The 19,559-nt window shown below is 39.5% G+C and overlaps 1 protein-coding gene across 4 annotated transcripts in view; it reads left to right on the forward strand.

Moving 5' to 3' along the window:
- The window catches only part of slc4a5a (solute carrier family 4 member 5a), a 41,378-nt gene extending 22,196 nt beyond the window's left edge, over positions 1 to 19,182 (forward strand). For 2 of the 4 annotated variants that reach the window (XM_076890649.1, XM_004565829.5), the window contains exons 12-26: positions 296 to 424; positions 1,037 to 1,211; positions 5,945 to 6,078; positions 7,625 to 7,896; positions 10,115 to 10,176; positions 10,485 to 10,676; positions 11,438 to 11,551; positions 11,891 to 12,052; positions 12,199 to 12,377; positions 12,559 to 12,631; positions 12,974 to 13,042; positions 13,402 to 13,575; positions 15,589 to 15,774; positions 15,878 to 15,936; positions 18,210 to 19,182. In XM_076890649.1, coding sequence (XP_076746764.1) covers positions 296 to 424; positions 1,037 to 1,211; positions 5,945 to 6,078; positions 7,625 to 7,896; positions 10,115 to 10,176; positions 10,485 to 10,676; positions 11,438 to 11,551; positions 11,891 to 12,052; positions 12,199 to 12,377; positions 12,559 to 12,631; positions 12,974 to 13,042; positions 13,402 to 13,575; positions 15,589 to 15,774; positions 15,878 to 15,936; positions 18,210 to 18,375 — 2,146 coding nt within the window. In that variant the 3' untranslated portion in view covers positions 18,376 to 19,182. The remainder of the gene's footprint in view (positions 1 to 295; positions 425 to 1,036; positions 1,212 to 5,944; positions 6,079 to 7,624; positions 7,897 to 10,114; positions 10,177 to 10,484; positions 10,677 to 11,437; positions 11,552 to 11,890; positions 12,053 to 12,198; positions 12,378 to 12,558; positions 12,632 to 12,973; positions 13,043 to 13,401; positions 13,576 to 15,588; positions 15,775 to 15,877; positions 15,937 to 18,209) is intronic. The other 2 variants (XM_024804476.2, XM_076890651.1) reach the window with 2 other exon arrangements.
- Positions 19,183 to 19,559: the final 377 nt, after the last annotated feature.

Raw genomic sequence — 19,559 nt, forward strand, 5'->3', positions numbered from 1 at the left:
GATGTCTAACCGCCTGAGTAATACATATAAAGGTCAAAAAGCTGTAGTTGAACAATGAGCGATGTGCCAAGAGCAATTGCAAACTATACTAAAATCCTTTAGGTTGAAATATCGAGTTACAGAAAATTAAAATGTTCTCTGAAAGAAAGGGTGAAATTGTGCCTTTCAGTCAGCAAGTACCAGTTTGCAAGGTTGAAACAGCTTATAGACAGACCATTCGAGTGAATAAATATATGTGAAAAAAGTTTAAATCTCATATTTGCTCACATGTGTGGCATGTACGTGTCCTTTGCAGGAAGTCAGTCTTTTCCCTAAATGAGCTGGGACAGATGAACGGCACAGCTGGCGGAGGTGGAGGCCTGGCAGAAGACGAGGAGATGCCAGTTCAGCATGAGCTTGGAGAGGAGCTGGCATTCACTGGACGGTAGGCAGCCCGGGCCGCGTGGCAAACTGCTGAGAGGTTTAGACTAAACACAAGCAGACTCTGGGAATTTGAATATGGCCTTATCAAAATTTGGCAGAATGGGCAAGTTATTTAAGCACACCTGTCCTAAAAAAATGCCGATACTTCCTTATAAGTAGCGTGGCTGTAGGTACAAAAGTTAAACTAATGTAAAATGGACAGTATTGGATTGCCAGTTTCAGCTGTGCCTGCAAAAAGAAAGAAACAAAGAAAATGGAACATTCCTTGTCTTGTTTTGTTTCAGAGTAGAAAATGTTCTTTAAAAGGATAAATATGGCTTTATCCAAATCCAATTTGCCAATGATAGCCTGAGAGAGTAGGTTTCAGTGGTAAGTAGTGCTTACACTTTGTCAAAGTCAAAGCACAGAAGTGACTTTTTAAACTTGGAGAAAATAGACTTAAAAGCGAAAGCAGTGACCTCTCCTGCCTACAAGTATAGATGTCAAATCACTGTGTAAGTGATTCATGGATATAGTCTCTGCTTTCTTGCTTCAGAGAAAATACTGTGACATGCTGAGAGGCGGAGTGTGTGAAGCATCCTAACCAACTGTGTCGGTTGTTGTTGTGCAACAGGTTCTGTGGGGGTTTGTACTTGGACATAAAGAGGAAATTGCCATGGTTCCCTAGTGATTTCTACGAAGGGTTCCACATTCAGTCCATCTCCGCTGTGCTTTTCATCTACTTAGGCTGCATCACCAATGCCATCACCTTTGGTGGGCTCCTTGGGGACGCCACTGACAATTACCAGGTGATGCCGAGTGCCGTAATAACGATTTGTACATTTGGAGAAAGCACTGTTTGAAGTGCATTGCAGCTACTACCTTGCTGGAAAGAAAATTCGAGCTACCCAGATTGATAGTAAGCATCGAAAACAAAGCATCGTTTATTTAAATCACAGCATTTGTGACAATTGCTCAAAATCACCAGGGAAACAGCTGTTTGTGGCTTGTAGCCGTCTCTTGTTTGTTATTTCCCTTCTGTCTGTGGACTGCTATGGGATGAAAATAGCATTAGACTTAATCAGTGATTTGAACAATAAATCTTTATTTTTGTAATTTATTATAGATCCTAAACAAGCCCAAACAGATGGGGCAAAATCACAAGCTCACAGTTTTTGACATAAAAGGGGCCAATTAAATCCAGTAGGTGCCATTTCTGAAATCGTCGGGGTCTTAATCCTTTTCCCGAAGTATCAAAGCCTGGTGGGAGTTTCAACCTCATTAACTTGTTCATTAAAACAAGTCATCCTCCAAGCCAGCCCATAGCTTTGTTAAGTTTGAATCAAAATATCAGAAACATACACATGTCATATTTGACATCTCTCTGCTATTAGCATGTTGCTGTGCCTGTGTAGTTCATGCTGTTCTGCCTTTTTCTCTCAGTCCTTCTTTCTATGAGTTTGATCTTGAATCTCTTAATCTTTTTACTAACTATATACAAAAAGTTCTGTATATTGTTGCCTGTGTTCAACAGAGTAAATGCAATAACATTAACTGGTGTTATTTAGGGGAACTGAATTGTGATTTTTGTTTTTGAGAAGACATTTCATTTATTTGTCATCATGATGTTTTTTCCTCAAAGCAGACGTTTAGAGATTTCCTGTAATTTCATTGCAGATAATCAGATTATTTTTGATGTACTTAGCTAACGTCACTTTAAACCCCTTAATAAAGTTCCTTAACAAGGAAGGCAGAGAGCCTTTAAGTCTAGACAGGGACTGAACTCCAACTGAGTACAATTCCACAGTAAGTAAACATTACATTGTTAAAAAATCGTAAAAATGGTGGAGCTGCTATCTGACCGGTAGAAAGCTTCTGACAAACATTTTTTTTCTGTTTCTCGTCTCTTGTCGTTTGAATATAGAAATGCTCTTTATATATGAGGAGAAACATCCTTTTTAATTTATAGTGATGGCATTAATGATACCCTATAGGAATAAGAGGTTATCATATGTTTTTATGTTTTCAAATTTCTTGTTGCGACTGGAGAAAAGTTGATCTTGCAGGGAGACTTAAGGTAAGTGACGTCTGTGTGGGCCTGGAGACTGCACCTTGCTTTGATTGCTTTAATTGTCCATGATTTTGATGAACCTGGTTGTAAAAAGTCTTTAAAAAATAATTTTAACATTTTGATGGCTGGCAACAAGACATATTTACTAACATTAAGTTTTCAACAATAACACAGTCACATTAGTTAAAACACAGAAAACAGAACGCCTTTAGAAGAGCACAGTGAGACCAGATAAACAGAAACACTGGCTGTGATGTCACTTGTCATGTCGGCACAACAAGACGCAGATGAATGATTTTCTGTGTTTTTGTTCTGGCTCCCTGTGAATGAGGAAACAGCTGCACTTTGGCCTTCTGGTGGTCACAGAACCTGGTGGAAAATTCTGCAATGTATGTTTTATGTTATGCTATGAAAGAGAGTGATGCTGTCAGCACTGCTGTTTGACAGCATTGGCCATGAATTATTTAATATTACTGTAGATCCACCGTTATTGTTCTGATCTGTCAAGATGGCTCAGCCTTCAGATTTTTTTTATTATTGTTAAAAAAAATCCACAATATCTGATGTAATGCAGAGTTATAAGAGTGTAAAAAAAATAACTTAACTGTAATTATGTATCTTCAATCTTGCAGGAATGTACAGTACAGTGGAACAGCAAAAACCTGACACATGTGGCCCTTCAGTTGATGCAACTGTTGTTCACTGAAGCCTCATTAGAAATGGTCTCAGTAGAAAGGTGGCTTTAAGAAGCCATTGAAAACAGGAAGGTATACAGAATTACACGAGAACTGGAAATTCAGTGGCAACGCATCTTATGTCATTATAAATCCAAATTCAAATCATTCTCCTTTTAATATCCAGCCATCTGTAAAACACAGTGGAGGCTCTGTCATGGTTTGGAGCTATATTTCAGCCAGTGGTGTTGATGAAAATATGAATGCAGACAAATGCCGTCTGATTTTGATTCACCATCTTCACCATGATAGTGATCCCAAACACCGCCTGTCCAAGCATACTTAGAAGTGCACAATGGAATAATGTCAGCCATGGATTGGCCTTACTGGAACATTGTTAAGGCAGTGTGGGATCATTTTAAGAGAAAATTGAACAAAAGGAACAATATCTAAAGAAGAGCTTTCAGTGTCCTTGAACAAACCTGGAGAACCGTTCCTGAAGACATTCCAGGTTAAACTATCAGATCTTAATGTCAGCTAATCACATCAGTAGTTCAAGCACCAAAAAATAGCAGAAAGAAGAATGATCCCTGCTATTCCCCTAATCAGTAGTTAGGCCAATGTGCGGAGGACAGATTTCCAGGTTACCTGGAATGTTAACTGGTGACCTTTAGTGATAATTGAGTAGTGTTTCAATAGAGAGGAAAATTAGAGTTACAGAACAATTCGTATGTATTTCAAGATGAGTGTCTCATAGATGAGTCTACTGTCGATGCATCCACTGGCCATTGAAGCGGAGCAGCAAGCGCAGGCAACACATGTAAACACAGGCAAGTAGCAGCAGTAGATTAAAATCAATGGGTGTCTGTTCAGGAAGTTCGAGCATAATTTGCGTGTCATGTTTATGAAGTTAGGTAAGATACATATTAAGTCTTAAGCTCTACGCAGCTAGTTTGTCATGTCAGTGACACAGTTTTCCTCTGTTTAATTTAGTTTGTCTATAATTAGATAATCTACTTCAGTGCGTCATGGTGTTATGTGAGAGAAACTACAAAACACCATCATCAGTTACATTTTGCTGCACAGTCATAATACAGTGATTCTGTTATTTCATTAATGTGAACCTCTCCTCACTGGAGTATTTGGCTTTGTAAATAGAGTCCACTGCAATGAGGTCAGAATATTCAAGATTCGTTATTGTTTATAAATATCTATACACCAAAATTATATTGCACTCAAGACTGACTCAATAAACTATGGAACTCCAGAGTGTTCAATGACAAAGTGAACAAATTTTACTTTAAATTCTTGAAATGTATTAAAATTATTATTAATATATTTTAACTAAAAAGTACAGTTTTTAATTGGCTCTGATCTGGAAAGTATAACAACAATGACAAGTATTCCTCTTTGGATTTTTATGGATGTAACCCTTTTATTATATGCGTGCTTTATCTTTAGACCTGTATATAATTTGTATGAGGGGTTCAGTGGCGGAAACCGATATTACTGTCCTTTATGTGGACAAACATCCTAATCTCTACAAATTTTCAATATGAAGGTTTTGGTTTCACATAGGAATCTTAAATTCTATTCTATTTTATAATTAAATTCTAACTTGAAATGGGGTTTCTGTGACTGAACTAATCTCCTACTCACTGTAACTCCTCCACTGTCTCCTTTTGTCTTTATAATTATTATTATTTATTTATTTATTTTTTTGTCTTGTTTTGTTTTGTTTTTACTTTTTATGATTACTCTACAATGTCCTTTAAGTACTTTCTGTTTGTTAAAAAGGAAAAAATGCTAATAAAAAGAGATTTGCAAAAAAAAAAAGTACTGTTTTTAAATTTAATGTTGCAGAAACAACAAAATAATTTCTAGCGCTCAGTGGATCTGCGCTCGACAATGCAGCCTAGGCGGAGTAGTCGAACGCAGATCCACTGAGCTCTCAACACAGACAGCATCGTCAGAAGAAAAGTTGATAAAATAAATTAAACATTTTGTATTGTTCGATACATATGTGTACCGAACCGAAAGCACTGTATCGAACGTATATATATATATATATATATATATATATATATATATATATATATATAAGAGAGCTTGTGCTGGGATGCCATCTGGTCCAGCTGCCATCCATGTGTTGTCTGTGAAGGTTCTCAGTCATCCAGGTCATCGTAGTCAAAGGAGCTTGCAAAGTAAAGCGTCTGGACTTCTTTAAGTTGCTTGAAGACGTTTCACCTCTCATCCGAGAAGCTTCTTCAGTTCTAAGTTAGAACGGATGAGAGGTGAAACGTCTTCAAGCAACTTAAAGAAGTCCAGACGCTTTACTTTGCAAGCTCCTTTGACCATCCATGTGTTGATTTTTCTGACATGTTCTAGTTCATTGTGAGCTGTTCTCTTTTTTCTTGTTAAGCATCAATATCTTTGCACCACACAAAAACAAACTGTCATTGACAAAAACACAGGTCCAGGCAGAAATAACTCCAGATTAGTGCTTTGACTTGCCTATATTGCTTCCCTGTGAAGCCTTTTGCATTATGTCTAATGCTCTCAAACACAGCAGTTGCTATCACCTTTCTCCCACCAACACACAAAGAAGTCTTTGTTTTTTTGTTACTCTGCTCTCCTTCTCGTCTTGAATTGCTGTCTTAATCAGCAACAGAACACTTTGCGATTTTTAGTCACCTGTTAATTTCACAAATTGGTGTGGGAATCTCATTCCACAGCAGCACTTATTTCAACCCTATTACCTCTCTTTCTCTCTGTCTCTCTCTCTCTTTGCCAACAGGGTGTGATGGAGAGTTTCCTGGGTACAGCCCTGGCTGGTTCTGTCTTCTGTTTCTTTGGTGGTCAGCCCCTCATCATCCTCAGTTCCACTGGACCCATCCTCATCTTTGAAAAGCTGCTGTTTGAGTTCAGCAAGTGAGCTGCTTTAGAGCATAGTAGATTTATATACTGGGAAGGTTCATGTTCTGAAGAGACCTCAGTAATGTCAGGAGTAAACATCTCATCTCACCACATTATTATGTTTACGGTTTGCATTAAAATCATTTTAGGTTGAAGAGTTTCAGTTGAAATGCTATGTGCAGTATGTGGGAGCATATGTATGGCTTTATTTACTTCAGGCTGAATGCAAATCCAAATTTCTGAAATGCTGCAGAAAGAAGAAGATGAAGAAAAAAAGGATTAATGCCTTGATTCTAATTTGCTGGTTACTTTAACCAGAAAACAGCCAGAGAAGCGCTTTTGCCATTCTGATCTTTGCTCTGACTGCAGTTCTGCTGAAGTAATGAGTTCAGCTACCATTAAATACCAACCCTCAAATCCACTTTGCAATCACTTGTACTTACCTCAATTTATATTGACAGCCCTGATACCACAGAGTATAAATGTAAACACAGCCTGCTACATAGTGTTTGTACTGAAACAGTGAACTATTTTTAAGTGTGAACAAAAACAAAATGTTAACCAAAAATCAAACTTTCTTTATTGTCACTGTGAAAAATTCCAAGAGGTATATTTGTTTATACGAAATATTTGTTTGCATGAAACAAACTAGGTCAAGTAGATGACATCCCAGCCTGATACATACTGATGCGCCCAAAAATACCAGCGCTTTAGCTGGTGTTGTATTTTTCTGAGGATTCTGCAAAATGTGGTCCTATACAGAGCCAGCGTTCCAGAGACAGCTTTGAGATTTCAGTATGTTAGTTTGTATGTAGAGGGTTTGTTAACAAGACAGCATGACAGATGTGAAAAATGCAGTCACCTGTATTTAAAGGTGAGATAAAGATTGACAATGAGTGTGATCCGATGCCTTCGTGCAGATGATGCATGTAATAATGTAGTAATCGTTGATAAACGCTCATGGGTCAGAATATCAGCTTGTTGATGGCCATTAGGGCTGGCGTGATGCAGTGACACAGTGGTCCTTCTCAAAGATTAAATAACATTAGTGGGCTTCCACATGAATGCTTATCTAACTTTATCACATTTAACTGTGTAAAAACTGAATAAACTTGGAAAAACAATCAACAGTTTAAATATACAGAATTATAACCAGTTTGAATGTAATAAATTAAAAAAAAACATTAATTAAAACTTTTTTAAACTTGTGTAGATTTAATTGTGGAAAGAATTATAATTATATGCATGCAAAGTATATATGCATGATAATAGATCTATTTTGTGCATGTGACTGATAAGATGATGATATAAAGAAGGAAGGATAAGAAGTCCAAACCGAGTCCTTCTTGTTTAGTTGGTGATTTTGCTCGCACATATCATGTGTTTGATGACTCAAGCCTTGATATTTGTCTGTAAACACTCCAAGCACGGTTGTTTTTCCCCATCAAGCTGCTCTATATTCACAGATAATGTACTGTTTGCACAAAACTGGACATCTTTGTGTTCTGTGCCTAAATTCATCATTGCTCCCACCTGTTTTTCTGACCTGTCGCTTCCACAGGAGCAACAGCATAGATTACATGGAGCTGCGTCTGTGGATCGGCATGCACTCGTGCCTACAGTGTTTCATCCTCGTAGCTACAGATGCCAGTTACATCATCAAATACATGACGCGTTTTACTGAGGAGGGCTTCTCCAGCCTTATATCCTTCATCTTCATCTCTGATGCCATCAAGAAGATGGTGGGCGCCTTCAAATATTATCCCATCAACACAGACTTTAAGCCCGACTATGTCACCACCTACAAGTGCGAGTGCCTGGCCCCAGACCCGAGTGAGTTCACCCCTTGACTCAGGGATAGAGAGAAAAGGGGGATTATTAGTCTCATTGGACTGACATGACAGGCACATTACAGAAGCAAACGCATGTGTGTGTTCACTTTATCAACAGCTTTTTTTGAGAATGCCGTCAGCTTTAATGTCTTGACTTCATTGGTTTAATTATTACTTATGACAATATGTGAATAAATGCAGTACAGCAAACTAAATAACTTTAATTATGCATAGGGCTCATGATAGGGTCATGAAGCAGGATTTATTAACAAGATCTGTTGATTGTTGACAAGAAAAGAAATTATCACTCAGTGTTATTGTGAATTTTATTTATCTCAGCTTTGGTACTTATTTCACAGTTAAAATATTAAAACTAATTTCTCACGTATATCAGAAAAAAGATTTCAAATGAATGGCTGTCGAGGTAATAATGCGCATCAGTTTTTAGTCGATCAGGTAATAATGAAACGTTTGCCTGCTACAAAGAAACGTTAGATCTTTTTTTTTTGTCCACTGGTTTCCTTTGCAGTGTTTGCTCACTGACAGAGCGTTCACTTTAATGGCATACATCATTAATGTGTCTCCTAGCAGATGCCTATTTTAAGCTGCTACCAGTCCACATTATTTAGCACACCGAAGATTAAATTATACTTTTTTAGCTGTTTTTGACCATCTATAGCTGTACAGGCATATCAAGCATATGTTGGAGGCAACTTATTACAACTATTAACATCACACAGAGAGGACTGACAAATAACTACACTATAATAGGTCTGTGGATGTCTTTGTCATCATTTCTTTATAACCATACTTGTGATGATATCTGGAGTAGAGTTATAATAGTTTTGTATTTTCTAATTACTATTTATTTTTATTTCATTTTCACCTTTTGGTTGCGATTTAGTGTAGTCATTTCAGCAGTATTGTTATTGTTTGAAAATGCAAAGTTTTAGTTTCCGTTTTAGTCTTTATAATTAGTATTACTGTCTGGGGGAGGCAGACAGGGGCGCCACCGGGAAGGGGTTGGGGTGGTGGCGGTCCTATGTTGGTAATAATGTAATAAGTTTGCAGAAAAGCTGGTGCCAATCCATGGACAGATCACTGGTGCATCTCAATGCCAACACAGAGACAGGCAACAGTTCACACTCTTACCTGATCCAACACTTATCTGTCTTTATTGAATAAGTTTCATCAATCAGTCAATTAAAGCAGATTTTTATGCATTTCAAAATCTTAATTGTTTTTTATATGTACCTATTTTCAGTGATATCAGCTATAATAGCAGGAAATTAACTAGGCATATCGTTCTTTTTTTCTGTTTTTGCCATCTTTTTCAAGTAACCTACATTTGACAGCAGCATAATGAAAATGGAAAGTTCTGTTTTCGGTGTGCCACCCCAATATGTTTGGTGCCCCCCATATGGCCACGCCTACAAAACAAATCTGGAGCCCCCCCGATGTAAGAGGCATGATTTAGGAAAATCAGTACAGGTATTGCAAGAAAATACAAGCAACTTTTTAACCCTCTCAGGCTCAAATTAAACTTTTTGTTGCTAATGCACAACCAAGTCCTGCAGTGGTACTTCTGAGTAATCAGGTTGTTAGTTTTTAACTGTTGCAAATCGGCAACGCCTGCCTTGAGAGGGTTAAAAGCGGTTGACTCGCAGTCCTGTAGATATACAGAGCCTCAAATATACCACTAAAACGAAGTATATTTCCTCTAGATTTTTATTTTATTTTACTTCATTTTTTGAAGTTCACAAAATCGCTTCAGAGAGTTTTGATTTTTTTAAAAAGTGATTTAGTTTAGTTTTCTTTTTTTGTTTGTTTTGTTTTAGTTAATTATAGTAACCTTGGTCTGCAGTGCTGAACAACAGCTTTATTCTTCTTGGGTTGGGGGGTTTGATGATGGTAATCTACCCACCTTTTTTCAAGTGCAGGTAATTTGCAGTCATTTCTGCAGACATTGATTTCTGTAACTGATTGTTATCCTTTTTTGCTTTTGCCATGCACAAACAATTTGGCTGCCGTCTCTTGCAAGTGAGTACCCCTTTGTCTGTCTGCATGAGACTCGGAGTGCTCTCTGTCCAGCTGCTGGATTCTCATTATATTTTGCGTTTCTTCTTTCCTCCCCTTTTGTTTTCTTCATCACCCCATCTACGCTATCCGACTCATTACCTGCCTCCTCCCTACTCTCTCTCTCCCCAATCCGTGAACAGTGGCTGCAATGATCTTCAATGGTTTAGCTCCAATGCCAGATAACAGCTCTAGTGTCTCTGGGGTGAGTGCTTGCTTTCATTAAATGTTTAATTTTCTACTTTTTGTTGCTATATTTCAAGATAAATGTCCACAGAGTTGGCGACATTGCAGCTGCAGACATGCTTTGTTTACAGCTAACCCAGGTGTCAGCTCTGTCTCTAAAAAGAAGTCGCTTTCCCTCCTCTGTGTCTGCGTCTCTCCATCAACCCCACTGACCTTTCACTATTACTAACTTTACATCTGCGCCGACAATTTTTCGCTCTCTACGTGTCTTTGTCGAAACACTACGCTCTTCTTCATCCTCTCTTACTGCTGCCAACACCATCCCAGTTGAATGTGACAGCTCTGGACTGGAGCCAGCTGAGCAAGAAGGAGTGTGTGAAGTATGGAGGCTCTCTGGTGGGAAAGTCCTGCAAGTACGTCCCCGATCTGGCCCTCATGTCCTTCATCCTCTTCTTTGGCACCTACTCCATGACCGTCTCCCTCAAGAAGTTCAAGTTCAGCCGCTACTTCCCAACCAAGGTGGGTAAACTATCTGTCAAGTGGAGGTAAGAAGAAACTAGACTGAATACATGTATGTAAACAGTGAAGCTGCAAGTAGAGGTAGTGAAGTTAGATGTATTTAAATACCTGGGATCAGGTATGGACAGGATTAAATATGAGCATATCAGAGGGACAGCTCAGGTTTAGCGGTTTGAAAAAAGTCAGAGAAGCAAGCCTGAGATGGTTTGGGCATGTGCAGCAGAGTGATAGTGGATATTTTGAACAAAGGATATTTGATATGGAGCTACCAGGCTGGAGGAAAAGAGGAAGATCCCAGAGAAGATTCATGGATGTAGTGAAGGAGGACAGGAAGCGGATTGGTGTGACAGAAGAGAACACTATGGTGAGATGGAGGCAGATGATCTGCTGTGGCTGAAAGAAGAAGAAGAAGATAGTATAAACAAAAAAATGGCTGCCAGGTTTTTGAAAGTGTTAGATGTTTTTGGGCAGAAAACCTAGCTATTAGATCATTGTTCTTCCTTTTTACCTGCACAGCAACTCTTCTAGCAGGAAGTGGAGAGCCAACCAGACAAAGAAGTAATTCTTCTTATTTTGCTATATTCCTTTTTCAGACACCAGGATTACATTTGACTAAAGTGAAACTTGGCAGGCTACTTTTTCTTTTCAGTATTTATAAGCAGCTTCCTGCCTATTAGACCTCGGAAGCATCTCATCTTTAAGTTCTGCAAATGTTTATCTTTGTAATACAGACTGTTCTCTTTTTCTGTGTTTGGCACCAGCTGAGGAAACTCATCAGTGACTTCTCTATCTTCATGTCCATCATGACCTTTGTTGGGCTGGACATGTTAATGGGACTCAAAACTCCCAAGCTTATTGTCCCAACAGAATTTAAGGTAATTTCCAAACTGTTTATATATAGAAGAAAACAAGTAAAAAACAATTTCCAAAATGAGCAGCTCTATGACATGTTGCTGTATTGGGGACTGGTAGGGAATTTTGAATGGAAACATGAACATTTTGGATAACAAACGTGCTAAGAGTTAGAGAAGACGATCCATGCTGCCGTTATATCTGTTAGCGTTGCAGGGATGCACTTTGACTTTCTACAGATTGCATTAACTCTCCACAACAAAAGAACTTCATCACACTGGCTTAAAATTATGTTCCAATAATGATCTTGTGGAACTGAATCCTCGCTTTTAATAAAAATAAAGCTGCCTTTCATTTAACAGCCAACTCGACCGGGTCGTGGCTGGCTTGTGATGCCTTTTGGGAAGAATCCATGGTGGGTGTATCTGGCCAGCTTTGTGCCCGCCCTGCTTGTCACCATCCTCATCTTCATGGATCAGCAGATCAGCGCTGTCATTGTTAACCGCAAGGAGAACAAACTTAAGGTAGGTGTGCAACCAGTCAAATCAACATCAAAAGCCAAAGTAACAGTCACAAAACAGCGCTATAAATTCAGACAGAAGCCTATCGACTCACAGCCTGCCCCTTATGAGGTTGCTTTTAATAGAAATGATCTTTGTTTGCCCTGCAGAAAGGCTGTGGCTATCACTTGGATCTGTTCTGGGTTGGAGTCCTGATGGCCACATGCTCCTTCTTGGGTCTGCCCTGGTACGTGGCTGCCACCGTCATCTCTATTGCTCACATCGACTCTCTGAAGATGGAGAGTGAATCGAGTGCTCCAGGAGAGCAGCCGCAGTTCCTCGGGGTCAGGTAGCGTAAAAACAAAGAGCTCAGAAATAAAAAGGAAAGTGCAGTTTGTCAAATAGGCCGCCACTACCGACATCGCAGAGCTACAGAACCACTGTCCTAAATCCTTTGTAGCTGACGTAGATGAGTGCATTGTGAAACTGACTTGACGCTCTCTTGTGTCCCGTCAATGTCAAACATACAGAGAACAAAGAGTGACAGGCATACTGGTGTTCGTTCTCACTGGAGTCTCCATCTTCCTTGCTCCTGTACTTAAGGTATGAGGTGCATAATGGATTTTTTTATTTTTGTTTTTGTAATTGTTATATGAGGCTTTTTTTCTTTGCTGTTTCCTCAAGATTTGTTTTTATTATCTGCAAAACTCAAGATGCTCACTACAATGAATCAATAAATTATGTTAAACAAATTTCAGGTACCCACATTTTGAAGCCTCCATATTAGTTTTTCAGTTGCCCTGTTTGGGTGGTTATTAGCTTGGTTAGAGCTGTGTCTACAAACTCTACACATCTACACTCATTTTTGCTAAGAGTCAGAATTTCACTCTCATTGTGATGCTGTGAACTCTCTTAATTATGGCCAACATGTACCTTCACTTGCAGTTCATCCCCATGCCTGTGCTGTACGGTGTCTTCCTTTACATGGGTGTAGCATCTCTCAGTGGAATCCAGGTACCATGCGTATGCCAGCTGGTGTTATTTATGATTTGAGTAATTTGTGGCTGGGCAGCTTACTTATTGAGTTACAGACAGCAGATGTGAAGTGGCTTATTTAAAGCTTTTAAGCAAAAAATGTAACAATAACAACCAACAGGTATGCTGATACCATTATGTCCATATAGACCGCAAAGATAAAAAAAATCGAAAAGAAAAGAAAAAGGTTTTCAATTCGACACAATGTGTGAAACAACAATAAATAAACTGCACAAGTCTGCTCTAAATAATTTAAGCACTCATGATCGTTGTAAGTTTATTTGTATTTAACATAAATTCCTGCCCCTCAACCCTCTTGTTGTCATTGCCTTCCACAGTTCTGGGACAGGATAAAGTTGTACATGATGCCTTCCAAGCACCAACCTGACTTCACCTACCTGCGTCATGTTCCTCTCAGAAGGGTACACCTGTTCACTCTGATCCAGATTACATGTCTGGCTGTGCTCTGGGTCCTCAAGTCCACCTTCTTGGCAATCATATTTCCCGTTATGGTAAGTGTGATGAAATACTCCCTTTTGCACCACAAATTATAGATCCTGTGTTGTGAGATGGATGGAGCTGAGAGACAAGTGTTTTGAAATGGAAGAAACACAGATGCTGATGCTAAAACTACAGGGTGGGCCATTTATTTGGATACACCGTAATAACATGGGAATGGTTGGTGATATTAAAGTCCTGTTTGTGGCACATTAGTATATGTGAGGGGGCAAACTCCTCAAGATGGCTGGTGACCATGGTGGCCATTTAGAAGTCGGCCATCTTGGATACAACTTTTGTTTTTTCAATAGGAAGAGGGTCATGTGACACATCAAACTTATTGGTAATGTCACAAGAAAAACAATGGTGTTCTTGGTTTCAACGTAACTTGATTCTTTCATGAGTTATTTACAAGTTTCTGACCACTTGTAAAATGTGTTCAATGTGCTGCCCATTGTGTTGGATTGTCAATGCAACCCTCTTCTCCCACTCTTCATACACTGACAGCAACACCGCAGGAGAAATGCCAGCACAGGCATCCAGTATCCGTAGTTTCAGGTGCTGCACATCTCGTATCTTCACACCATAGACAATTGCCTTCAGATGACCCCAAAGATAAAAGTCTAATGGGGTCAGATCGGGAGACCTTGGGGGCCATTCAACTGGCCCACGACGACCAATCCACTTTCCAGGAAACTGTTCATCTAGGAATGCTCGGGCCTGGCATCCATAATGTGGTGGTGCACCATCTTGCTGGAAAAACTCAGGGAACGTGCCAGCTTCAGTGCATAAAGAGAGAAACACATCATCATGTAGCAATTTCAAACACCCAGTGGCCTTGAGGTTTCCATTGATGAAGAATGGACCCACTATCGTTGTACCCCATATACCACACCAAACCATCACTTTTGTTGTTCCAACAGTCTTGGAGGGATCCATCCAATGTGGGTTGGTGTCAGACCAATAGCGGTGGTTTTGTTTGTTAACTTCATTCACATAAAAGTTTGCCTCATCACTGAACAAATTCTTCTGCGTGAACTGAGGGTCCTGTTCCGATTTTTGTTTTGCCCATTCTGCAAATTCTGTGCGCCGATCTGGGTCATCCTCGTTGAGATGCTGCAGTAGCTGGAGTTTGTGAGTAGCTAATATCTGCCGAAGGGATGTTCGACTAATGCAACTCTCCAGTGACATGCGGCGAGTGCTACGCTGTGGGCTCTTGCTACGCTGTGGGCTCTTGCTGAATGAAGCTAGGACAGCCACTGATGTTTCTTCATTAGTGACAGTTTTCTTACGTCCACATTTTGGCTAATCCAACACTGAACCAGTTTCATGAAACTTAGCAAGCAGTTTGCTAACTGTAGCATGGGAGATGGGTGGTCTCGTAGGGTGTCTTGCATTGAAATCTGCTGCAATGGCCCGGTTACGGCGTTCACCAGATATCAACACAATTTCACGTGTTAACCTCTTCGACATGTCAATGGCTGTGAACAAAGAGAAACTTGTAAATAACTCATGAAAGAATCAAGTTACATTGAAACCAAGAACACCATTGTTTTTCTTGTGACATTACCAATAAGTTTGATGTGTCACATGGCCTTCTTCCTATTGAAAAAAACAAAAGTTGTATCCAAGATGGCCGACTTCTAAATGGCCACCATGGTCACCAGCCATCTTGAGGAGTTTGCCCCCTCACATATACTAATGTGCCACAAACAGGACTTTAATATCACCAGCCATTCCCATTTTATTACGGTGTATCCAAATAAATGGCCCACCCTGTACATGAATCTTTTCCACATATAGAAGCTGTAAATGTGCAGAATATGTAAAAGCGATAGTTTTAATGGTGTTTTTAAAGTATGTAAATACTGCTCTGATTTTACTGTGTCAACCAGTGATTCCCATTAACATCACCTATACATGGCATCCAGAAAATCATATTCACAGCATAACTCATATATGAGATGAATGTTACCAGGAGCTGAAACAAGATCTCTGTGTTGGTCTGTCTCTGTGTCAAACACCAGATCCTGGGTCTGATGGTGGTCAGAAAGATGCTGGACATGGTCTTCTCCCAGCACGACTTGGCGTGGGTGGATGACCTCCTGCCTGAAAAAGAGAAGAAGAAGAAGGATGATGACAAGAAGAAGGGGAAGGGGAAAGAGAAGGAGAAAGAGAAGAAGAAGCCCAAACCTGATGACAATGAGGAGGAGGTGAGAAACTCAAGCTTTTTCTGCCCCCTACAGGACTGACAAACCATGACATAAGTGTGTGAAGCGCACCGTCTGTACTGTGTGTGTATGTGTTTGCTTGCAGGACAAGTATCACGGCTACGCGAACCACTCACCCAGCTCTGAGTCAGACTTGGATCGAAGGTACTGTGTTCTCAAACTGCACATCCCCTACAAAGACCTCGTCTATCCTGATGTCACACAGACTCAGTGGGGAGCATACTGCCAGGCTGCAGCCACACGCAGGGCTCTTTAACACACACAGATATATATATGTCAAAGTGCACAGTTAAAGGGTCAGTTCACAAAATATACATAAGGATCAGTGATACTCGGTCAGTGATGCAGCATAAGACATAAAATAGTCCAAACTAGGAAAATGCAGCATAAGTTCACACACTGTTTAAATCCTGCATATAAGAACAATTTTGAAGATATTAATATAGCTGACAAATAACCTTTGATGTGTTACTATAAATTAAGATATGCAGTTGTTCAAAAATAATTAAAAGTAGCTCCAACTTTACCAGTTGGTAAGCTCCTTTGATTTAAAGCTATATTAATCTCACCCCCCTCTTTTTTGCAGAGAATATTTCTTGGGTGGAATGTACCTGCAAAAAAATGTATTAGTTACACTGATTTCTGTATAGCTCATTACCACTAGAGGGAATTGCATGTTTGTGCAGTTTGGGTGAACTGGAACATAGACAAAATAAGAAATTTTAACTGAATGGCTCATCAAACTAAACATGAAACTGGCAAATACTTGGATAGACTCGGTCGCATGAAAATTGATCACATAGCCTTTTTATATTGATATACTGACTTATTGCACACCCTTTAAATGGCCTGTATTTTAACAAGAAATTCAATTCATTACTTCTGTATTTTCCTCTGTATGTTTTGTAAACATACACATGTGCAGTCCCATGGTTGTCATGTGTCATGTTTGAGTTCGGTCTCCTCTCCATGCACTTTAAGGCAATGCAGATGGTTGTTGTGCTGAACAGTGTAATGTTTTAAATATCTGACAGCCTGTGTCTGAGCTGCCCTCTGCACACAACTCAGCATGTTGTTACTCTTCACTGCTCACCTTAAAGCAGCATAGTTTTGCTATGTATCTCAAAGGCTTCAGTGTTCGTTGTGTAGTTTAACATAGTGTGCGAGCAGTCAAACTAGATGAAGAAGTTATTGTGTGGTCTTTTTAGTCCTGTGTGTATCTAGCACATAGAGAGGATATATTTTAGGCCTCTGTATACACAACTGTATAATCCTCCATGTGCAGCATACATCATTTGGTTGTTTCTTTTTCTTCCATGTGCTGAATCTCTTTAGTACATCAGTCACACCTGCATGTGATATGTAGTCAGACCCCAGCTCTCCAACCTGCCTCCGTCCCTCACAGCAGTTTCATTGCATACATTTTGCACTGAAAGTGCCATTTACATTATTTAACCATAAATACTGTAACTTTGGGCTGTTTGCCCTTTGTGGCTGATTCAAATGTTCCCATCATGTCTGCATTGCTTTATTAGAGGCATGGTTTGGAATTGACACTGTGAACTTTTTTTGTTTACATGCAGCCATCTGTGGAAGTACATAAATTCTCTGTGACGTTATTTTATTGAAGGATTTATACAAACACAAAATGCACTGATCGCCGGACCTTTGAAGCTATTGTATGAGTTTTTATACAAGTCTTTACAACATGTGCTGACATAATGCAAAAGGCAGGCAGGCATAATAGTGCACAATCAAAAACTCAAAAACACTTGATATCAGAGTCAAAACAAATTTATCATTGCAAATTAACATTTAAAAAAGTAGGATGTTTTATTATTATGTTATTCCAATGTACTCAGTAAATTCAAGCTATGTTTGCTCACGTTTAATTTAAACCACAGGCTGCATATAAAAGATGGGTATGGCTACTACAGCATCACCCAGTGGTTAATGAAGTCTTCTTATGAAAGCCAGATGAGCATATTCACCATCCATTTCCGATAGATGTCTATTCAACTAGACTTGATTTAGAAACCAGGGCTCCCCCTGCTGGCCATTAGAAGGAATACGAGTTTAGTGCACTTTACTTTTCAGACCATAATGTAGGTACAGTCTATGTCATTCACAGTGTGGGAACCATCAGCTAGTCTGCTGACTCCCTGTGGGAGCAACAGCCAATATTTTGGGACTGATTTCACTCGTTAGCTAAGCGCTAACCCAAACTGCTGTAGTCATCAAGGCACCCAAGCGCTTTGGGTGCCTTGAAAAGCGTTATATAAATCCAATCCATTATTATTATTATTATTATCATCGTGTCTCACAGCCAAGCTCCGCCGCATTCCCCTCCCCTCCTTGTAGAACCACTGTGTCTTTGGCTATGGGTGTGTATGGTAACTGGACCTTGCCCTTCTCAGCATCACCCTCCATTTGAAGATCTCCTGTCCGTCGTCTCCTTCCGTGACCATGGGCCGAGGAATGCCGTGCCCGGTGCCCCAGGTCAAGATCGAGATGGAGTCAGATTACGATTCAGACATCGACCACCACCGGCCCCGTGACATGAGCAGTGAGACCACATTATAAAGCTGAGACACGATATCTCATTGACTGAAGAACATAAAACAAAGTGTGGGCAGACTACTGAAAGCAGCCAGTGCTGACCCGCAGACAGCACAGGATGGCACAGACACCTGACAGCTGAACCCAGTGAGATGGGACTGATGCAATAACTGCACTTAAGACTGCACTTGGATAAGATTTTTTTTTTAAAATATTATTTTAAACAGGTCCATTTGGCATACATTGCTCTGAATGGTACATTGAAAACTATATACTTGTGTATGTGTATAATGTAAAGGACTGTAACAAGCAGAAATATTTATCTGTATAGTGTTTTTTGTGAAATTGTATCTTATTATAGCTATATTGTACTATCATTGTAATTACACTAAATCCACACTATACAAGGCCCAAACTTAATGTACTATGCTCTCATAAGCCTGCATGTACAGAATTGGATTTCAATGCAAGATACATGAAAATAAGCAATACCTTAGCAACCAGAGCCATGCCTTTGTTGCACTTGTGTTTTGGTGTGTTTGAATATGCAAGTGAACCTGACCCTCCCCACCTCCCAATTTCCCCCCCAGTTCAACACTATAATAGCACAAGCAGGAGTAAAAAGAAACAACCAAAAGGCCACGATGTTGTGATGTTTGTTGAAAAGAATCCATTTATTTTGTAAGATGTAGCGAGCAGGTTCATATTAGTGTTCTTAAAAAAATTCTGTGTGAGAAATTAATTACTTCGACTACATAGCAAAGACATTTACACACAAAGAATATTAATGAACTAACAGAATTTGTGTAATTAAACTTCTATTATTTCAAACTGTGTGTTTTTTCCTCAGAGATATACAGCAGGGATGTATCGCAGCCAAATCTGTGGCTTAGCAAATGTTGATTATTCCAACAGTGCCTTCATTCTTTCTGATCCAAGACCAATGAGGCACATTTTGCTAAACATTAAACCTCATTTTAGCAATGTGGACTTCTGCAGCCTGCAGATACATACATTTATAAACAAGAGAGATGAGAGATAGCCTTTATTTGTCAGTTGCAGGTCTTTTGCCCACAACCGAGATGACATCTCCTTAGAAATGCATCGATCTAATATATGGTAGATGACCCCCTACAAATTCTGACTTTGTTGAATAAAAGGACGCCTACTGACGACTGAAATCCAAACGACAATTGTGCAACAACAAA

Source organism: Maylandia zebra, linkage group LG12 (assembly GCF_041146795.1).
Source record: "Maylandia zebra isolate NMK-2024a linkage group LG12, Mzebra_GT3a, whole genome shotgun sequence".
NCBI lineage: Eukaryota > Metazoa > Chordata > Actinopteri > Cichliformes > Cichlidae > Maylandia > Maylandia zebra.